This window comes from Arvicanthis niloticus, chromosome 24 (genome assembly GCF_011762505.2).
Source record: "Arvicanthis niloticus isolate mArvNil1 chromosome 24, mArvNil1.pat.X, whole genome shotgun sequence".
NCBI lineage: Eukaryota > Metazoa > Chordata > Mammalia > Rodentia > Muridae > Arvicanthis > Arvicanthis niloticus.
The window spans coordinates 29,798,013-29,820,767 of NC_133432.1; the positions used below are offsets into that span (position 1 = coordinate 29,798,013).

Consider the following 22,755-nt stretch of genomic DNA (forward strand, 5'->3'; position numbering starts at 1 on the left):
AATGGGGAGGAGCCACACACACACACACATACATAGACATACACACACATATACACACTCACATACACACACATACAATACACACACACATACACCATACACATACACACACATACACACACACTGTGCACAGCTGAGGCCACCAGCCCTTGGCTCCAGAACAGGGAAACCTTTTTTTTTTTTTTGCATTATTTAAAGAAATATCTTTTAAAAGAATCTTAGTTTCACTTCCATACATGGAAATGGGTCTCCCCACCCGTAAATGAAAAGTGACACAAGCAATTGGAGACAGGTGCAGAAGACTGCATTGCTGCATTGCAGACATGTCTGGAGCCCATGGGGACAAGCATGTCCATCGGGACTCAGGGACACTCACGCACATGAGGACACACGTGGCCACAGGGACACACACCTGTGCATATGAATGCACACGGGAACCCGTACCCACAGAGGACCAGCAGCCACAAGTGAATGCACACACACGGGCACATGCATGGACCCTATGGGGCTCATCCACACAAGCTGCTCCCAGGCTGTGAATGGAGGGTGGCCCATCCCCTACAGGAATAAAATCTGCCTACCCCAGAGACCCCAGAAACAGCTCCCACTGGGAGCTGGGGATGTGAGTACATGAGCAGTGGGGAGGAAGATGGTTGTCCTCCATTGTTGGGAGCAACCTTGTTTATACACTGAAGGTCTAAGTCAACCACAGGCCTAAGTCAGCCATACATGTCTGCTAAAACAAAGTCTTGGTCTCTGTGGGAAAACACTAACTCTAGAACAGATAGCTATAGACCTTGTAGATAGGTAGCCCTGGTGGAAAGTACCAGATTAGACAAGAGCAAATGAATCATAGATCTTTTGGACAGGGTCATAGTGACCTGTTTCGCCCTGCTTCTTCACTCAGCTGATACCCTGTTCTGGAAGATATCTGTACTCCCCCTGAACACCTATGCTCCTGCATCATCCCCTTCCCCACATCCTGCCTCTATATGCATATAACCCCTGTATGAAAAAAATTAAAATTGCAGTTTGATCAGACTCTAGACAAGCTGCGGTTTTTTGCGGACCCCTGTCCTCCAGTTCTCTCTTCCAGGTCCTTCAGATCCTAGCTCACTGCCCCGAAGGCCAGGACACTCCATGTCATGAGACCTGCCCCACTCCAGGGATTGAGGCCTAGCCTGCAGCTGATGCATGCTCAAATCAGTCGGCTTCTGCATGGATGCCAAGACAGAGTACTACTTGTGAACTTGCACACACAAGTGCAGTCACAGAGCCTGGAGGTTGCCTCCGCCTGGAGAACACATTCCAGAGACCTGGTTTTCTTTTGAGACAGGAGCTTGCCGTGTAGTCCAGGCTGCCCTGGAGCTTTCGATACTCCTGTTGCAGCTTCAGGCTAGTATTTACCAAAACATCTACCACATCCGTCCGGCCTCCCAAGTAGCCCAGCCTGTCCAAAGGTGACACTCAGCTTTTAAGTTTGTTTAGTTTGGTTGTTGTTTTGGTTTGGGTTTTGTTTTATGAGACAAGGTCCAATATGTTATGTTATGTTATGTTATGTTATGTTATGTTATGTTATGTTATGTTATGTCAAATTCATTCTGTAGACCAGGCTGGCCTAAAACTTCCAGCCTTCCTGTTTCAGCCTCCCAGGTTCTGGACTAACAGACATGAACATCTAGTTTAAACATTTAAGGTTTTCCCCCTGCGCCCCCCCCCCCCCTTGTCATGCTGGGGATTAAACCCACAACCCTGAGAACCCATAGAGAACTGCAACCCCCACACCCATAGGTTGTGAAGAAAGTGATTGCTACAATTAACAGTTTTCCATGTGGAAACTGATTCCAACTGCAGGTCCCCAACCCCACCCAAAGCCAGCCCACTGCCCCTCCCCCCACTGTGATTTTCCCTGGGACTCCTGCTGGCTAAGTAGCCTCTCTTACCTTCAGGAGCCTGGGCTCTCATCTGCGAAGGTGCCCTGCTCCGCCCTCCCCTCATGCCTCGCTCCGCTGCCTGTCTGTAACACGGTTGGCTACAGTCTGTCCTTTTGACAACTGGGCAAACACACCAGCCCGGTGGGCGGCCGAGGTCAGCTTTTGTGCCAGTGTTTAATGGCTCATCCGTGAGGTCTGGGCTGTGGCAGAGGCACGGCCCAGCAGCTCCAGTGGGAAAACAGACATTAACTTGGATTTCCGGCTCCACTGCTCTCAGGATGGGGACAGGTGCCAACAAGGGCCCGGGACCATCGCTTGAGGCAGTCAAATCCTGTGTGAGAGGGTCCCCTTCTGCAGAGTCAGACTCTGTCACAAATAAATACCCTGAGGTGTATAAACAACGGCTTTAATGGAGCTCCAGGACTCCGGGGCATGTAGCCATGGCATGCAGGGGTCAAGACAATGGTGGCGGGGGTGGTGGGGGTCTCAGAGTGAGATGGTATGTGGGGAGCACCAGCCATGCAGGGCCTGTTCCTCACACCCTTCTGTGGCTCAGTTCCTCTCCCTATCTCACCATTCGCTAGAGAAGCAGACTGCACACACCAGCCCTGCACACAGCCTCAGGAAAACTCAACCAAGCAGAGGTAAAGGTAGTTTATTACAGCAGCCCTGGGTCGCTGCTTCATGGGCAGGGGCACGAGCCGCTGAGATCCATCTGTGGAGCCCATGGCCATGCCTCTTGAGTGAGGCCTAGTGTCTGCTTTTGAACACATCTCCCAGCTCATTCCCAGACCATCCTGGTCTCCGTATGCACAACTCCTCCTGAACAACAATCCCAGAGACTCCACATCAGTGGCCCATCCCTGCTGAACTGCACCAAGGCTCCCACATCCTGGCCGACATCATCAGTGACCTTTATCTTCTCTGACCTCCCCCACTTTGATGGCCCACTGTCCTTGTTAACAATGCCCTACCCCTGCCATTCTCCCCTACAGACAGACCCCCTTGCTGACCCATCCTACAGACCAATCTCTCCCATAGATGGAAACCCCCTTGTTGATCAACCGTGTCCTGGCTGACCCACCCAATAACGCCTGCCATCCATAAGTCACTGAGCCCAGGGATTCTGTCCCTGTCACCTGTACCCACCACAATCCACTGCCCCCATCTGACTGTCTTCTACCCCTGCCCAACCAACAGAGTTCACAGGTCACCTTCCATCTTTGCGACCCTCGAGGATCTCCCCAGAGGGTGCTGCCACAATGAACTTTGCCCCTTTCCTCTCCTGCCAGGCTGGATGTGCCCGGAACCCTCCTCCTCCTCAACCAGCCACGGTATCTCGAGCCCTGACCATGTGAGTCCCAAGATGTGGGTGCCATGTATGCACCCTTACAGACTAAATGTGCCTTCTCCTCCTACTCTGAACCCGGAGAACATGCTCCAAGGATGTAAGCTTGCTCTTCGTACGCAGCTGGGCAGGGAATGTACAGGTAGGCCTTTGACAAAGCCTAGAGCCACACATATCTACAAGTCTAGTACATCAGGTGCCGTGGGCACAGCTTCATGTCTCTGTCATGCTAGGTTTCTTTGCTAGGGCCGAGGGCACCAGTGAGTCCTCCACAGGGTGCCTTCTCACCTGGCATCCCTCTTGCCAGACAGGGGAGAAACTCAAATGAAGCCCTGGGATCTGGCTGTTCACTCAGAGATCCAGAGCCACCACAATGCCCAAATCTCAGCTCTTCCAGTCCCAAAGAAGATCTACCAGCTGCTCCAGCCTGCAGCCTAGTGTGTTATGTGTGTGTTCACACGAGTGTATATGATGTGTATGCAAGAGTGTGGGTGTTGTTTAAGGGCACACATACACGTAGTATGTAAACATAGTGTGTGTGCGCTATGTGTTGATGCTGTGTGGGTACTTGGGCTGTGTACGCACAAGTGTGCATGGCACAGGAGCATGCACTATATAAATGAGTGTGCATGAGAGAGTGCCTGCTGTTCTGCGCATGGACACAGGCACTGTGCTTGTATGATTGTATGTGTCGGTGTATTAAGTGTGCATGTGATTGTGTGTGTGCTGTTTGTGAAAGAGTGCATGCATGAGTGTGTGTGTGTGTGCGCACGCATGCTATGGCTTGTGTGATGGGTGAATGAATCCACATGTATGAGTGTGTTGTGCACAGGAGTGCACAGACAAGTTTGTGCAAGTGATTGATTGTGTGCTGCGTGAGAATGGTGCACATGCTTTCTGCATGTGTGTGTGAGACTCTGCTATGTGGGTGGGTGGACAGACTGTGTGCGCGCGTGCGCACTGTCTGTCTGAGTGGTGGGCATGTTTGCTTGCATGCTTGCTTGTTTGATATGGAGCCTTGCTGTATTGCTAAAGACTTGTCTTAAAGTCCAGGACTCAAGCAATCCTCTCGCCTCATGCTCCCAAATCGCTGGGACATTCTGACAGATGTGCAACTGTCATTCCCCGTGGGAGTCACCGCCACCAGACTGTCCTTATAGATACATTTAAAATGTGAACTTCTTGTGATTTATATTTTATCACCGAGACTCCAACTATATGTGACTAGCCCCATGCCCTTGGGATCCTATTCTGGCCTCTTCCACATCCTCTCTACCTGGCAGTGCCCAACCCCATCATGTTGCTGGGCAATCTCTCAACTCCGGTTGTCTCTGCCCTGACTGGACCAAGCCCATTTCCTGGGGGTGTGGAGGTTACGAGCTGCTGTTGACAGCTGTTCCTCCTTGGAAGCCTTTGGGCTGAGTCCTAGGCAGCGCTAGGGTTGTAGATAAGCGATGGCCAGTGCATGGGAGTGTCGGGAGGGAGGCCGAGGTTAGAGGTCAGGAGACAGCTCTTGGGGAGGACCACTGTCCGCCCCTGCACAGTGCTCCTACGTGCAGCTCCCGGCACAGTCATGCTTCCTGGTGTTCTAGGCCCTATACAGAGGGCAGCAGAGGGGCCAAAGGACTGTGTGGGCAGTCATGGGGTGCACTGGTTCGAGGCTCCACAGACTGACTTGTCCGGACTGGCTTATCTAGACTGGCCTCTGTTTGGGTTTCCCAGCATTCTCATAGCAACCACTTCTGCACAGTGTTTAAGGCGCCTCTGAGGAGCCAGAAGTCTCGGCTGGGTAATCCCGGACTGTGGAAGCCAGCAGATACATTCCACATCTGTCTCGCTAGGGACACATGTGGCCAGCAGGGCAAGGATGATGGGAAATTGGATCCCAACGTCTGCAGCAGAGGGCCTGGGATGGAGGGCTGCTGCAGCCCTGGAGAAGGTGAAGGAATGGCGGTGATGCTTTTGACACTGGTCTGGGAAGGAATGTTCTGAGTTGCTGTTTTCTTGTTCTTTATTGATACAAGGTCTCATGTAGCCCAGGTGGCCTCAAACTGGATATGTAGCCAAGAATGACCCTGGACTTTTAATCCTCCTGCCTATACCTCTAAAGCACTGAGATCACATGAATGTGCCCTAATACCCAGTTTATGTGGTGCCAGGGATAGAACCCAGGGCTTTGAGCATGCTAGGCAAGCACTTTTTTTTTTTTTTTTTTTTTTTTTAAACTTTTAGATAGGGGCTCATTCTTAGAGATCAGCCTGCTGCAGAGGCTCTGCATCCTGCAAGAAATCTCTGGATCCAAAGGATAGTGTACATCTGGAAGGTCAGTTCATCCACTGTGAGCCATCATGGCATGGCCATCACATCCATAAAGGATAGTCTCCTGCTTCCTTCCCTATGAGCTGTAGCACCCAACATCCAGCCACTAAGAGAATACCACTGTGATTTATCCAGGACGGAGCCTTGGCAGACAGGCACTAAGAGTTCTTCCACATCAGGCTAAAGGGGACACCGAGCCCTGCCGACTCAAAGTGACCACGTTAGCTTTCCATGAGAAAGAAGATGGATCACAGCCCGTGGTCCTCTGCGATCCTCCTGGTGGGCTATGCTATTAGGAGCTTCCCTGGCCTTCTGGATAGGGTCTGAGCACAGGGCACTCATGATCACCAAGTGGTGCCAGCATGATGAAGCCAGACTTCCCTGGGAATACTGACAGCTCGTCACAGTGAGTCCAGCCAACGAGCTGGAAAACACTAGTGAATGAGATCACCCAGTGCCAGACACACAGGACGAGAATAATGTTCCAACCCCCTGAGAAAGCCCCCATACCTTGGAATCAACAGGCACAGGGGGATTCTGAGCCCTGCCTGGCTCTTGGGAGTTCCTCCCAGTCCAGCACAGAGGCAAATTCAGTGTCGCTAGCAAACACTGGGTTTGTAGTCTCAAACCCCCATGACATTGCAATTCCTCTGGAGTGGGTGTGTGTGTGTGTGTGTGTGAAGGAGGCTCCGCCCACAAGGCCCTAAGGCTGGGAGAAGAAGGTTGCATCTGTACTAAGGATGGATGATCCCCCAGCCCAGGCTTGGTTAGGGCAGAGCAGCTGGTTAGAGCTGACGGCCACACCCAGCGTATCCCCAAGACAGATATAAAGCCTTTAGGTTTCAGGTGGGTATTCAGAGGCCCCTTTGGAGCCTAAGGCAATGGATAACCCCTGTTTACTCACGAGAAGAGTTTGGGTCATCCAGGCAACGTGCACTGCTGTCACAAGTATCATATAATGTGCATGGCACATGCACCCAACAACAGTCATACAATGACACACACTTCCAACCTTGGTGCTCCCCGTGGCGGATGCACCCAGCAATGTGTACATCAAACATTAGAGTGAGGGACCATTCAGAGTCTTTCTCAAGTGTCCTCTGTGTGGCCTCTCTACCGCATGGTCCAGGATCAGGAGCTCCAACACAACCTAAAGCATGAATTATTTACACGACACCTTTCCTACCTCAGAAACATTTACCTGAACTTCAACCCTCCAATTCCCTTCCTTCCCTCTTCTTCCACATCTTCTGGCGGCTTCTTCTTCGGAGTGTAGCCCATCTGTCACCTGGAGACAACCTCTTGCCTTTCTGACTGCCTTGCTTCCACCGTGATCCCTTGTTCAATTTATTCTGTATAGATGGCCCTGTGTGATTTCTTTGGGCAAGTGTCACACGCTCTAATGGCCACCTCAAATCCTGAAGAAAACTACCTGGCAGACCCTGGCTAGCAGGCCTCCAACAACTGCCTGAGCCTTCCCTGCAGTCCCTCTTCCCAGCCAGTCCCAGTGCAGACCAGGGACCTAAGGCCCTCACTCCGCAGATGTAGCTCCAGTCTGCACATCTGAGACGTCCTGGGTTCCAGGCATTCAGTGTCCTTTCCAAAACCCTGCCCCCCTTCCCTTGAGTCTACAAATTTCTGGCTCCCTTAGAACCCCTTCCAGAAGTAGGGTTGCCTGGCGTTTGCCATGCCTACAGCCAAGGGAGCTAACTCTAGAGAAATATCTGAAGCAAGGCTCCACACAGCTCTTGCAGGCCCCTAAACTTTCTCCAGGCACTATTCTCAAAGAGAGGAACATAGGAACCAACTGAATGACATTAGAAACAGCTCAAGGAGCCATGAGGATAGAGGTGACACTGAGTAAGGACAGTGAGTTTGAGGCATAAACACACCCCCAGGGAGCCACGGTGCCTGGAGTGAGAGCGCAGTAGGGCTGGCACAGGTCCAGACTAAGCCTGAGTTAGTCTACACTGCATCCAGGTACCCGAGGGACATGAAGCGTATGTCTGGCCTTCTTCCTGCAAAGGTGATCTCTATGCCCCAGCAGGGAGGCAGGCACTCTGATGTTAGGGATGTGTTCCCAGGCCTGGGGGCAGCCGAGAAATGTGTTGTTTTGCAGTCGCTTCAACACTGTGGACATTCATAAAATTAATTTGCTAAGCAAGGAGATAAATTCAATGCTGTGTTCCCATGGCAACACCTCCCATGCTGCCCAATTTCAGTCTTGGGATTTTATGGGAAGCCATCCTTCCTGGTCCAGCTGCTTCCCTGGCCGCTCAATCAGGGCCCAGGAATGGGGCAGTGGGTGGGGTGGGAGTGGGGGCAGCTCGAATTGAGGAATGCGGGTCTGGAATTCGAGCTGCTGAGAAATCATTTCTCCCACCCAGCCCTGGGTCTCCTTTTGGGTTTTCCTGGAGAGCTGTGGGAGACCTTGGATCTAGATGAGGTCATCCTTGCCTGCAGGTCATGGCAGGCCCAGCCCAAGCCAGGGTACCCCCTATTAGGAGGCCAGCCAAAAGCTATGTCCTGCCAAACACAGGGCCCAGACCCAGCTTTGTCCCATCTCAAGGGCTCCTGGCCCAGGGTAGGTCACCCCAGGGGGACAGAGGCAGGAAGGTGACACAGTAGGGAGTGAGCTTAGACAGTAGCAGGGACCCTGCACCACCCCATTTATGTCTTCTACCTCTGTGTCCTAGGCGCTTGGCTCCTGCCCTGTCTGCTGAGTGTTTTCTAGAAGCTCTGAGGGTCAGCTGTCTGAGAGGCTGGCAGCTTCCCCATCCTGCTCAAGGACAGCAGCTGTGACGACAGCAAGGAGGAACAAGCTACTGGCCTCAGAGGGTGCAGCCCTGCAGAGACCTCTACGAAGCACATAAACTGGCACCAGCTCTTTAACCGGCCTGTTCTGATGGCGGTAACAAGGCTCTCAGGAGCCAGTGGTATAAATCCCCTTCTGGATATCCCCATAAGTGGTGTGGAAATCAGTTCCTGAAATAATCACATCTTGTTGGCATAGCAGGAGCCAGGCACACACAAGCAGCCTGCATGTATGTCCCTGAGCACTGGGGTTCAATGACAGGTAGATACCCTTCCATCAGGGGGACGGGGGAGGGGCAGGGGACAGGGAATAGAGATGTGGGCTTAGTACTAGGCTTCCCAGGGTTGCCAGTGTCCTCCTCAAGCTGACAAGAACACAGTTTACAAAACAAGTTCAGAAAAATCCACACTAGAAAAAAATGTGATAACTAGTGCATGAGGTGTGGCCGTGAGACAGGAGGGGCGGGGCAGCCCAGGCGTGAGAGACTCAGGCGACTTCGTACCTCAAGGAGAGGAGCTCAGACACGGCATCAGACATGGCAGCTGAGCGCGCCTGCCCACATCCCACAGGGAGCTGGGTTTGACCCTCCATGCACATCTGGCTTAGATGTGGCCAAAGCCTCCCGCAAGCCATGTGAATACGCTGCACAGTCCCCTGTGGTGCATGCTGGTCCCTGTGGACCTGGGGTCTGTGGGTTGACTTTCCAGATTCAGCTGATCACAGAGGAAGAAGGGTATTTAAAAAAAAAAAAAAAAAGCAAGCCATGTTGCCAAGGAGACCACTTCAAACACATTTTATAAGGTTGTGAAAAGTATACCTTCCCCTGGGGTTGGGTTACATCCCAGAGGCCCAGACAATATGCTGTTCAAGTGAATGAGGCTCAACCTCTCCCTCCTCATCTCCAGTCAATGAAGGCTCAAGCTGACTGATGTTGAGACTGCCCTAGGCAGGCACCTTCCTAGAAACTGTTCTGCATTGAGGACACTGGGGACTTAAGAAGCTGGTCCCAGCCCAGCCCTACTGCCTGAGACTCCCCCAAGGTAACCGGCAGTCCATGCACTGTCCTCAAACAGCAGATCCTTCTGAAAGATCAAGAGGAACCCTGAGGTCAAATCTCACACCTTCACCAGAGAGACGTGAAGAGAGGGGAGGGACACACAAGATACACAAAGCAGAGTGGGCCATGGCCTGTTATTCTAGCACTCAGGGGGCTAAGGCAAGCCGACCACTTCCAATCCAAGGCCAAACCAATCTAGAGTGTGAGAGGCTCTGTCTCAAAAAGCCAAAGAGAGAATGGGGGAAAATACCTTAGCTGACAAAGTGCTTACCCTACAAGCATGAGGACCTGAGTTTGATCCTTGGCGCCGACATTAAAAGGTGTAGTAGCAAATCCTTGTAAACCCAGGATCGGGGAAGTAGAGACAAGAGGGTGCTGGGGCTGCCTGACTTCAGTGGGATTCTTTTCTCTCCCTTTTTTTCCCCCTCACTGAGACAAGGCCACCTAGCCCAGGTTGGCCTAGAACTCCCAATCCTCCTGTTTCAGTCTCCCAAACAGTGGGATTGTAGGAGTGTACCATCATGCCCAGCACACCTTCACTTCTCACCTTGAGGATGGGGTCCTACAGACGCCGAGAAGAGCATCGCACAGAGGCCATGTTCATGACCAAACACAGAAAGACTCAGAACAAAGGACTTTCAGAACTATAGACAGGAAAGGAGGCGGGAAATATTGGAGGGTTAGGCTAGGGGCAGATGCCCTCGTGACAGGCATGCCAGAAGTTCTGTATAGCTCCCACTGGGATGTCAGCCATCATCCCAGTCCTTAGAGCCTGAGATCTAACCTTGTTCTACTGGATGATTTGTCAAATAGATGTTCCTGACAAGATTGTACCTTTCTTTCTAAAATGGTCAGGGATGGCCTCTTGGGTTAGAGGTCTGTGTGGAGCCAACCCCACCAACACACACACACACACACACACGCACGCACACACACACAGACACACACACACACACACACGCATGCACGCATGCATACACGCACACATGCACATAGTAGTTCAAAGGCTCTGGCCTTGGCCTGCACACAAGCCTGACTCTTGGAGACTGAGGTGCTGGGATGGAGGAAGTGGGCTCATTCTAGTCTTTCTGAGAACAATTATTTGCCTTACCCATGGTTCTAGTAGTCTCTCCTTACATTTATTATTACATTCATGCATTTGTGTGTGTGTGTGTGTTAGTGTGTGTGTGTTAGTGTGTATGTATATGCTTGTGAGTGTATGTGTAAGCTTGTGAGTGTTTATGTTTGTGTATGTATGTGTGTATGTGTATATGTGTATGCTTGTGAGTGTATGAATATGCGTCTGTATGTGTGTATATGTTTATGTGAGTATGTGTATATGTATGTGTATGTTTGTGTATGTTTGTGTATATGTGTATATTTGTGTGTCTCTGTGTATGTGTATGCTTGTGAGTATATGAATATGTGTGCGTATGTGTGTTTGTGTCTGTGTGTATTTATGTATTTATGTGTATATGTGTGTATATATGTGTTTGTACCTTTGTGTGTATGTGTATGTTTTTTCTGTGTGTGTCTGTGTGTGTCTGTGTGTATGTATATGATTCTCTGTGTGTTTGTATCTATGTGTGTGTCTATGTGTGTTTGTGTGTATGTGTATATTTTTCTGTATGTTTGTGTGTCTATATGTGTATGTTTCTCTGCATATGTGTGTATATGTGTGTTTGTGTGTATGTGTGTATCTTTGTGTGTATGTGTATATGTTTGTGTGTATGTGTGTATCTTTGTGTTTATGTGTATATGTTTGTGTGTATGTATGTATCTTTGTGTGTATGTGTGTATCTTTGTGTATATGTGTGCGTTTGTGTGTATCTTTGTATGTGTGTGTGTGTGTGTATGTGCATGTTTGTGTGCATGTGCAGCATATGTCTGTGATTATGTGTATGTATGTTATGTAAAGCCATCACACCTGCCATCATTTTTAAGGAGAGACTTTTGTTCTCACCAACAGACAACCCAGTGGCGTGGGTGTGAGGTCATCGTGCCATCTCTCCCACGTAGGTTCTTGGGGGTGATGCAGAGGGTGTGGGATGAAGTGGTGCTAGGTGAGGGGAACAGAACAAACCAAAGCTGCTCTGGCTTCCACTCAGGTCCTCCCAGAGGCCACCGGCATCAACAGCCTGCACGGGACTCACCTCTGTGATGATGTAGAAGTCATCCCCAGGCTCCCCCTGCACAACGATTTTCTCTCCATCTTCAAACTGCACAGGCTCCAGGGCATCAGCTACAGTCAGGCGTTCCCACTTCTCCAGGGACTCTACAGGAAGACACAAGGGGTCACAGGCTGCACTTCACTCCTGTGGAATCCTTGGATGCTTTCTTAGGAAGCCCGACTCTCAGATTTCTGAGGTGATCTGAGACTATGCTCCTCAGAGGTGACAGATAATACTGCAGCAGAAACCACAAAATGCTGAAATTTTGTGAGAGAGCTGGCACCTCTCACCATTAGGTTCTATCTAAGATGTACTCTGTATGTAAGCAGCTTGTGGTGGCACAGGTCACCATCCCAGCTACTCAGGAGGTTAAGCAGGAGTGTTACACTCAAGGCACACCGAGGACACAGAGTGCACTTCAAGAGCACTCTACAACTTAGTGAGATTTGTATCTCAAAATAAAAAGTAAAAAGAAGTCTGAAGATGGAACTTAGCAGTAGAGCCTAGAATCCCCCAGTGAGTGGCTGGGGTGTGGTTCAGTGGTAGAGCCCCTGCCTAGAATTCCTCAGTGAGGGGCTGGGGCGTGGCTCAGTGGTAGAGCCCTGCCTAGAATCCCCCAGTGAGGGGATGGGGTGTGGCTCAGTGGTAGAGCCCCTGCCTAGAATCCCTCAGTGAGGGGCTGGGGTGTGGTTCAGTGGTAGAGCCCCTGCCTAGAATTCCTCAGTGAGGGGCTGGGGCGTGGCTCAGTGGTAGAGCCCCTGCCTAGAATCCCCCAGTGAGGGGATGGGGTGTGGCTCAGTGGTAGAGCCCCTGCCTAGAATCTCCCAGTGAGGGGCTGGGGTGTGGCTCAGTGGTAGAGCCCCTGCCTAGAATCCCCCAGTGAGGGGCTGGGGGTGTGGCTCAGTGTTAGAGCCCCTGCCTAGAATCCCCCAGTGAGGGGCTGGGGTGTGGCTCAGTGGTAGAGCACCTGCCTAGCCTGTGTCAGGCCCTGGGTTACATCTTCAGCACAAAAATATAAAGTAAAATACATTTGACTTCTATTTAATTTTTTCTTGGGGGATGCACTTTGAAAACAGCACTGACTCTGTAATGTAAACAGTAGGTACTAAATATTAAGTCAATATTTTTTTAGAGAGAAATTACTTTCTTTACAAAAGAGCAAGATTAAGTGTGTGCATTTGTTCTTGTGTGTGTTTGTGTGTGTGTGTTTACAAACAATGGAATCAAGTACCACATACCCAAGTTGCACAACTATTGCATACTTTACATACTCAGCAAAGCAAGCAGGATTGTTCCACTCAGGAGCACCCTCCTCAAAGCAGGCAAGGCCTGGGAGCTGAGTTTGTGTGTGTGTGTGTGTGTGTGTGTGTGTGTGTGTGCGCGCACGTGTGCTTCCGTGTTTGCTTAGGTACACATGCATGTGGAGGTCCAAAGTTGGTGTCAGGATTGCTTTCCATCGCTCTCCCACCTTATTTAGTGAGCCCAGGTCTCTTAGTTGAATCCAGAGCTCACTGCTATGACTAGTCTCTCACTTGCTAGGCTGCTCTGGGATCCCATCTCAACTTTCAGAGAATTCAATTATAGGCAGGCTCCCACACCCACCTCTCATTTATGCGGGTGCTGGGTTCCAAAGTCTGGTCCTCATGCTTGCATTGCAAGCATTTTAACTACTAAGACATCTCTCCAGCTTCTGGGGTTTTTGTTTTGTTTTGAGACAAGGCCCTCAGTATATATTCCAGGTTGAGCTTGAACTCACACTTAGCTTCAATTGTCAATTTAAATAATTAGAATAATCCAGGAGGAGAGTCTCCTCGAGGGGTTGTCTAAGTCAGGCTGGATTGTGTACTTGACTGTGGGGGATTGCCTTCACTGCCTTAATGGGTGTGGGAAGAGGCAGCCTAAACACAAGCGGCACCATCCCCTAGTTTTGGATCTTGGACTGTGTAAGAGGAGAGAAGGCCAGCTAAGCACTAAGCATGAACACATTCCCTCTCTGCCTTTGACTGTGATTGTGACATGATATCCTGCCAATGTAACTTCTCTGTGAGAAGCTCTAGCCTAGAACTCTCTCTCCCCTAAATTGCTTTTTGTAAGGTGTTCTGTCACAGCAACAGAAACGAATCTAGGACACACCCTGGGTAGCGGTGGCTAGTCCCACAGCAGTCCTCCTGCCTCAGCTTCCTGGATGCTGGGTTTGCAAGCTTGAGCCACTGTGACCAGCACTGATGTTCTGGTACCCAGAAGGGACACACCTGCCACTATTTTAGGCAAAAAAATTAGTTGATTCTGATGCTGAGTTTACCTTTAAATGCCTATAAATGCAGCAGGCCCCTGAATCCTGCACACAGCTTCCCTTCCCCAGCCCCCAGATAGGAAGAAAAACATAAGAAAGTGGGCATTTTCTGTGAGAAAACCATGGTCACCTTTTTAACTATAGCCCGCTCCCTACTGCCTCGCTGCGAAAAGAAACCTTTCTGGCCTCCGCTTCAACGCTACATATGTAGGCCAGCTGCTAAAAATAAAAATTTAAAAAGGCGTTCATTTCAGATCTAGGTTACCAGGGAAATGTGCCTCCTTTAAATCCCCTGCCCGTGCCCCACACTGCAAAGGGTCACATTTCCAGTGAACCCCAGGCTTCAGGGAACCCTGCTGGGCAGCACTAAGTGGTACTCCAGCCAGAGCGGTGGCTACGGTCTCTTTCTTCTTTTCCTCCGCCTATATTCTTGCTTCTCTCCTCCCCTCTCATTTACTGAGACACAGTCTCAAAAGTAGCCAAGCCTAACTTTAGGACTTTTATAATCCTCCTGCCTCCCCTTCCTGAGTACTAGGCTTACAAATTTATATTGCCGCCTGTGTCTTGCTGCAGCTTTCGTTAAAATGTGTTTGACCGGGCATACCGGCTCCAGTCTGTAAGCTCAGCATTTGTGAGATGGAAACAGAAGACCACAGAGCTTTAACGACAGCCTGGACTATATAGTGAGTTCGAAGCCAGTTTGGACTGTGTGGTGGTTTGAGTAAGAATAGCCCCAGAGGCTCATTCTCTGAGTGCTTGGTCATTAAGAAGTGGGCTACTGGAAAGGGATTAGGAGGCGTGGCTTTGTTGGAGGCGTGGCTTTGTTGGAGGCGTGGCTTTGTTCACTGGAGGTGAGCTGTGGGCTTTCAAAAGCCCAGTATCTTTCTGCTGCTGCTTTCCAATCCAGACTCTACCGCTCTCAGCTGCCTGCGTGCTGCCATGCTCTCCACCATGGGGATAAAGGACTAAACCCCTGAAACTGCAAGCAGGCCCCAATTAAATGCTTCTTTTTCTGAGAGTCACCTCAGTCATGTGTATCTCTTTACAGCAACCAAGCAATGCACATTATCCACTGTGGAATAAGGTCATTTTTGAGCAAAATTATAGTCTGTGTCGGAAGAAACAGGTGCAGAACGACACTGGAATGTTAATGTGGAACACAGTGTACAACTGAGGCTGTAGTCAGTCAGTCAGAGTGAGGGGTGAGGGGCATGGCTCAGAATAGAGCCCCTGCTGAGACTCCCCCAGTGAGGGGCTGGGGTGTGGCTCAGTGGTAGAGCCCCTGCCTAGAACCCCCCAGTGAGGGGCTGGGGGTGTGGCTCAGTGGTAGAGCCCCTGCCTAGAATCCCCCAGTGAGGGGCTGGGGTGTGGCTCAGTGGTAGAACCCCTGCCTAGAATCCCCCAGTGAGGGGCTGGGGTGTGGCTCAGTGGTAGAGCCCCTGCCTAGAATCCTCCAGTGAGGGGCTGGGGTGTGGCTCAGTGGTAGAACCCCTGCCTAGAATCCCCCAGTGAGGGGCTGGGGTGTGGCTCAGTGGTAGAGCCCCTGCCTAGAATCCTCCAGTGAGGGGCTGGGGTGTGGCTCAGTGGTAGAGCCCCTGCCTAGAATCCCCCAGTGAGGGGCTGGGGTGTGGCTCAGTGGTAGAGCCCCTGCCTAGAATCCCCCAGTGAGGGGCTGGGGTGTGGCTCAGTGGTAGAGCCCTTGCCTAGAATCCCCCAGTGAGGGGCTGGGGTGTGGCTCAGTGGTAGAGCCCCTGCCTAGAATCCCCCAGTGAGGGGCTGGGGTGTGGCTCAGTGGTAGAGCCCCTGCCTAGAATCCCCCAGTGAGGGGCTGGGGTGTGGCTCAGTGGTAGAGCCCCTGCCTAGAATCCCCCAGTGAGGGGCTGGGGTGTGGCTCAGTGGTAGAGCCCTTGCCTAGAATCCCCCAGTGAGGGGCTGGGGTGTGGCTCAGTGGTAGAGCCCCTGCCTAGAATCCCCCAGTGAGGGGCTGGGGTGTGGCTCAGTGGTAGAGCCCCTGCCTAGAATCCCCCAGTGAGGGGCTGGGGTGTGGCTCAGTGGTAGAGCCCCTGCCTAGAATCCCCCAGTGAGGGGCTGGGGTGTGGCTCAGTGGTAGAGCCCCTGCCTAGAATCCCCCAGTGAGGGGCTGGGGTGTGGCTCAGTGGTAGAGCCCCTGCCTAGAATCCCCCAGTGAGGGGCTGGGGTGTGGCTCAGTGGTAGAGCCCCTGCCTAGAATCCCCCAGTGAGGGGCTGGGGTGTGGCTCAGTGGTAGAGCCCTTGCCTAGAATCCCCCAGTGAGGGACTGGGTAACTTAAGCAATGGAGTACCTGCCTAGTACGTACAAGGCTTGGACTTCAGCAGCAGCAGCACCTCTCTCCTCTCCTCTTCTCTCTCTCCCTCTCCCCCTCCCTCCCCAACACATGTTTTTAAGCACAGCTTCCCCCACCCACCCAGTGGCATTTAAATGTGCACTATTCCAAGGTTGGAAAACCAGATTTGCCATAGCGTTATCTCCTAACAGCATAAATCTTAGGTGAAAACTGAAGTAACTGTAAAATTGGCAGCCAGAATTTGGGCCCAGAGTTCTAAATGAAACAAAACAGCTTTCAGAACATTTAAACCATGCTCAGAGGCAGAGGCAGAGGCAGAGGCAGAGGCAGAGGCAGAGGCAGAGGCAGAGGCAGAGGCAGAGGCAGAGGCAGAGGCAGAGGCAGAGGCAGAGGCAGAGGCAGAGGCAGAGGCAGAGGCAGAGGCAGAGGCAGAGGCAGAGGCAGAGGCAGAGGCAGAGGCAGAGGCAGAGGCAGAGGCAGAGGCAGAGGCAGAGGCAGGCAGAGGCAGAGGCAGAGAGGCAGAGGCAGGCAGAGAGGCAGAGAGACAGAGAGACAGAGAAACAGAGAGAGAGAGAAAGAGAGAAAGAGGCAGAGAGGCAGAGGCTTTGCAGTGACTTGGCTGAGGGGAGTGGATGGGGAGTGACTGCCTGTGGGGGGATGAGTCTCTGTTGGGGAGAAAAACAAGTTTTAAGTAAATGGTGGGGGGTGGGGGTGGGGGGACTGCACACCCTGTGGCTGGGCTTCTTTCTCTGAGCCAGCTTCTTATAACACTGCAAATGGCCGGTTCTGTGTTGTGCACGTCTCACCACAATGAATGAATCAGTACTGCAGCGGTTCATTAAGGGCAGGAAGGGGAGGCACCGTCACAAGGCAATGGGACAAAGTGTATGAAGAACCTCTGTGTTTAGGAGGCACTGAGAGGAACAGGTGCCAAGCAGGTCCCTCCCTGTCCCTCATAATTCAGAACAAGATTACCATCGTCGTCTCTAAAGGTCTCTGACTGCTCAGCTGCACACATGAGCCCAGGGCCCATCTATGGCCCACAAGTCTCCACAGGCCATAGGGATGGAACATAAAGGTGGCCTTGGAAGGGCAGTGATGTCACCAAGGAGCCTTGCTCAAGGTGAGCCAAAAGGGAGGGGGAAGACACTTAGTGTGTGACTCCAGCTAGGAAAACAAAGAGCTAGCTTTCAGCTCAGAGTCATGAAGGTGACATGGGGGCACCAAAGACAGCAAGAGAGAGAAACAGACAGACCACATGAGGGACAGGGACACCTATGGTATGACATTCTTACGGGTAGCAGGGTATGAGTATGCACCTATATAAAGGTCCACTGTGGATGTGTGCATATGTGAACACGCAGCATGTCCGTGCATGTGCATGAATGTGTGTACTATGAACATGTGCCACACATGTGTTTACACATGAATGTGAACGCATAGGGGTGTGTGCTACATCTGGGCGTACGTATCTGCATATGCATGTGTGCACGTGTAAGCGCGTAGGTGAGTGTGTGGTAGGGCTCCTATGGGAGCCATGCACACGTGTCTGCATTTACACGTCAGCATGCGTGTCTCAAACCTGTGTGGTGCCAAGCAGAGGTGACCTGTCGGTTACATAGGGAGGAGGAGATGTGAGCCGGTGGCAGGCGCCCACAGGAAGCTGCAGAGAGGCAGCGGACAGCAGAGCCACTGACCTAGGATGGAGACTTTGCTGAGGAATTCCTCATACATCTTGCGTTTCCTCAGTGTGCTTCCCTGTGAAAGAAACAAAACAAAACAAAGCAGGTGGGTTGCTGGTCTCAGCCTTTCCACATTTGCAGACTCTCAGCAATTAATCTCTTCAGAGGAAGCCCATTAAATGTGTCTGTGAGAGCCTATGTCTCCTATGCCTTGCTCTTCACCTTCTGTGCCTTCTAAAGCAGATCCTGGCTCCATCCAGCGCTGCTTCCTGGGGTCCTATCCTGAGGAAGCCACTCCCTCCCCACAGTGAAAGGGGACCATGCCTAAACTTTCCAAAGGTGGCTGTGGCTATGCCTGCCCTGCTCTTTCCAGGCAGAATCGAATGTGTAATGCCCCTGCCTCAGCCACCTGACTTGTATTATAAGTATGCACCACTAAAACCTGCCGTTACAAAGCTTTTAGGTTATCAGGACACCCAGCTATCCAGTGGGCCTCCCAGTAACCTCAGGTGTCTAGAGCAATGGTGTGGGAGGCTTGTGCCCACTGCCTGGCCATTGATGAGAGGCCATAGATGTCCTAGAGATGTTTGCCTTGCCTCTCACTGCTGCAGCTGGGACGCTCTTATTTCCGAGGTCTATGCCAATCTCAGGTACTGCAGCCCTGACTAGGAGTCTGATGAGTAAGATGTACATTGGAAAACATCCGGGAAAGGGAGATGGATCGGACGTGAGGTACAGGACTGATACCCAGAGGTCTGCAAATGTCTGGGTAGTGTGGCAATCTCAGTACTACGTGGGGTGGCATTTATAATATATGCATTCCCCCCGTGGGGCCTGATGCTGAGCTCTCAGCACACCAGCACAAGGTCTGGCAGCCCTGAAGCCACTAGAGCAGAAATGGAGAGACCAGTACATTGCAGGCTCAGAGCTGAAGCTCCAGTTGCTAAGGACGAGGCAGAGCCAGACATGCGTCCCTCTCTTGACACCGCCCACTGACAGGGCTGCTCTCTGACAGCAGGTTCAGCTGAGTGTGAAGATGCTCATGTCTCCATCAACAAGGCTCACTGCAGACGGCTCTATCACACCTGAAATAAGGGTCACAGCAGGAGCCCCCTCTACCTGGGGTGTGGGATAGCCCAAGGACCCAAATGCAGAGCCCTGAGCCAAAGTCAGTCAGCAAAGTCCTGCTGAAGGAAAAACGACTTTCAAGAGAAGGACTGAACTGAAGGCGAAGGCCCGTGGCAGTCAGTGCCGGTCCCCGGACAGCTATGACAAAAATGTGAGCGTCAGTGAAGTGAGGAGGAAGGGCCCTCGAGGCTCCATGGCACACCTCAGCTTCCACGGGCCAGACCATGGGGTTCTCCCCAGCCATGCACAAGGTCAACCTTCTTGCTTGCCTCAAGGCACTCAATACTCCTGGCTCACTTCCTGGGCTCTCAGCATCCAGAACACAGACCCGGGGGTCGATATGGGCTCCCACTCTCAGAAAAAATGTGAAGCCTACCGTGGGTGCCACTTGAGCCCCACACCGTAGTGGGGCTGAAGATACAGGGATATGTCTGCCCTCCCGTGTCCTCCTAGGGTTTCACATAGAGGATGGCCAGGCTAAGTTTCTGAGGGGATGGACATTTCAATCCGGGGTAACAAGGGTAAATCTGGATGTACTTTCTACATCACTAGTCCTGGGGGAGTGAGATTTTTAAAATCATTTGTTACAAGGACCAAGATTGAATAAATATCCCTACGTATGTTGAAGGTGGCGATTGTGTCAATATCAGTGAGGAGGAGGAGGAGGATAGTGGTGATGATGATGATGATGATGATGATGATGATGATGATGATGATGATATAGTGATGGTGGTGGTGGTAGAATTGGTGCTACTGGTAATCATAATGGTGGTGGTGGTGGTGGTGGCGGTGATACTTTTGATGGTGATGATGATGGTGGTGGTGATGCTGATGTTGAGGTGGTAATGATGCCACTGACAGTCATAATGTCGGTGATGGTAGCGGTGACCGTGGGAGTGATGGTGGTGATTATGGTAATGGTGATGGTATTGTTGACACTGATGGTGACAGCCTGCTTGGTGTTAACTGGCGGTGACAGTACAGGTGGTGGCTTTAGTAACTGTGGCAGTGAAGACAATGGTGCGAATCTTACTGAGTGCCCCAGAGGAGGGCTCACGGCGAGGGTGGCCCATCCCTGCCTATGCTCTTGAAACAACCCTGTCCCCTGCAAGCCTCTCTATGTTCTATCCATGCCTGCCTGGCTGCTCTCTCTAACTTGGGCCCCGTGTCTCCCTCTGTGACATTATACCACTGCTCAGATAGTGTTGTCGACATCGGAGCTCAGAAGGTTCTGAAACAGGGGAGCATCAGCCTGAGGCAAGCCCCTCATCATCAGAAATGGGATGGGTAACTCTGCAGATAGGTACCCAGAGGCACCAGTCCCCTGCACCCCAGTCGTTCTCAGGAACACTCTTCTCTCAGAAGATGGCAAGAAGCACAGTCAAGACCTTGCCCCCAACACTGCTCTGTGCCCACAGCTCTGAGAGACATTACTGTGCCTCTCTCTACTGGGTTGGAAACAGAGGTCCAAATGGTACTCGCCTGCTTCCTGTCTCATGAGTTGGGGACTGAAATCGCTTAGACTGAGCTCTCTATGTGGCTCAGACTGGCTGCTAACATAAGAGATCTGCCTGTCTCTGCTTCCTGAACGCAGAGATGAAAGGCGTGTACCACCACACCCGGCTTCTTTGCTTCCCTTTGCTGAAGTGTACTTTAATTCTGTAGCCCACACTACTCTCAAACTCACTATATAGTCCAGGCTAACCTAGAACCTGTGACTCTGTGTCAGCCTCCCAAATGCCAGGATTTCAAAGCATGAGCTCCCACAGCACACCAAACTGCATTCTCCCCACTCTGCATCTTTGCTCCCATGGAGACAGAAGCTGTGTCCACAAAGCCACCACCATGAGCTATACTGTGTGGTCAGTCTCCATCCCCACCCTGGATTGGGGGAAATCACACAGCGTGCCCAGGCTTGGAGCTGGCACAGAGCAGAGTTAAGGTGGTCCAGTCTGTTTGATGTCATAGACACGTTATCACCACCCTCCCATGTTCCTGTGCAGACCAAGTAGCCAGACAGGCCTCAGTGCAGGAGGAGAGGGCTCGGTGCTGTATGGAGAGACGTGTGCAGGAAGGCCTGGCTGGATCTCCTCTCTGCGTTCCTGTCAGCTAATGGTAGGACAGTTCACTGTTCTCTCTGCAGCCCAGGGCACATTGGGACACTCATAGTGTGATTTCCATGGCCAGGTACCTCTTGGAAACACAGGCAGGTACCTACAGTCCAGTTAAAGCATGAGAAGCCAGAAGAGAAATCTATCCCAAATCATATACCAACCGTGGAAACTGATGCCCATGACATCAGCAGCCACTAGGGCTCTTACCAGCCAGACCTTGCCATTCTGACCCGAGGACCCGAGAAAGCTTGGGTGGACGGCCCAGGAAGTTCACGCTTGAAGACCAAATACTCGGGTGTCTGAAGAGAAACTAGCCTTATATAACACTTGGGGATGATGAACATGAAGGACACAGAGAAGGGGCTGGGCAAAGAACAGGGTCATGTGAGGACAGCACCATGGGACTCTGGGAAACAGGCTGAGGTAGAAGGTATCATTTCCAAGATACAGGGTCTGCTGGGAGCTATAAGTCAGTGAAGGGATGCACACAGAACTTGGAGGAGCGATCCACCAGCATGTGCAGTGCCCCTTAACCAATGATGAGCCTGGGGAAAGCTGGACGATGACGTTGAGCTAGCTCTCAGAAAGCCCGAGCTCAAACCTCCATTCTCACTGGCCTCTTGAGCTCTGTCTTCTCATCTGTGCAATGGGAATATTAAAACCTGCCCCAGGGCTAAAGAGATGGCTCAGAGGTTAAGAGACCGTCTGCTCTTCCAGAGGTCCTGAGTTCAATTCCCAGCAACTACATGGTGGGGTGGCTCACAACCATCTGTAATGGGAGCTGATGCCCTCTTCTGGTGTATCTGAAGACAGGGATGGTGGTACTTATATACATTAAATAAATAAATAAATCTTTTAAAAAATAAAAAAAAAAAAAAAAAAAAAAAAAAAACTGCCCCATGAAGACTGGCACAGGATATAGTGATAGGACCCCAGACACCCTCTTCCAACCCTGGGCCTTAACTTTCCCAACAGATTTGGTTCAGAGAAGCCTGCAAAATTCCAATCCCGGAAACCCAGAGTTCTACCCCACTAAGCTCTCTACTTTCTAGGGAAAAAAAAAAAAAATCTTGTGGTGGCTAATCCTAATTGTCAGTCTGACAGGATCTAGAATCACCTAGTAGAAAAAAACCTCTGGGCATGTCTGTGAGGGGATTTCCAGACTGGATTATTAGAGCAAAGACCCGCCCTGCAAGTGGGAAGACCAACCCCAAATGTGGGAGGATCTCCCTATTCCATGGGCTGGGGTCCTAGACTGAATAAAAGGAGAAAGAAAGCTGAGAACCATATATCCTCCTCCTCTTCTCCTTCTTCTTCTCTCACCCTTCCTCTCCTCCTTTTCTCTCCCCTTTCTCCCTCTCCTCTTCCTTCCTTTTTCATCTCTTTCTGTCCCTCTCTCCTCTCTCTTCCCTACCCGTCTCTCCCTGTTCATGGATGCAGTGCCACCAGCTTCCCTGTGAGCTACACAACCCCTTCCCCTCCATGATGGGATGTACTTAAAGCTCTGAGCTACAACAAACATCTCCCTTACGCTACCTTTGTCAAGTATTTTGTCATAGCAAGGAGAAAG

The 22,755-nt window shown here is 51.3% G+C and overlaps 1 protein-coding gene across 5 annotated transcripts in view; it reads right to left on the minus strand.

Moving 5' to 3' along the window:
* Prkar1b (protein kinase cAMP-dependent type I regulatory subunit beta) overlaps window positions 1-22,755 on the minus strand; it is a 140,215-nt gene that overhangs the window by 9,050 nt on the left and 108,410 nt on the right. For all 5 annotated transcript variants that reach the window (XM_076923439.1, XM_076923437.1, XM_076923434.1 and 2 more), the window contains exons 8-9: window positions 17,959-18,019; window positions 11,627-11,748 (exon numbers count right to left, since the gene is read on the minus strand). In XM_076923439.1, the coding sequence (XP_076779554.1) occupies window positions 11,627-11,748; window positions 17,959-18,019 (183 nt within the window). The remainder of the gene's footprint in view (window positions 1-11,626; window positions 11,749-17,958; window positions 18,020-22,755) is intronic.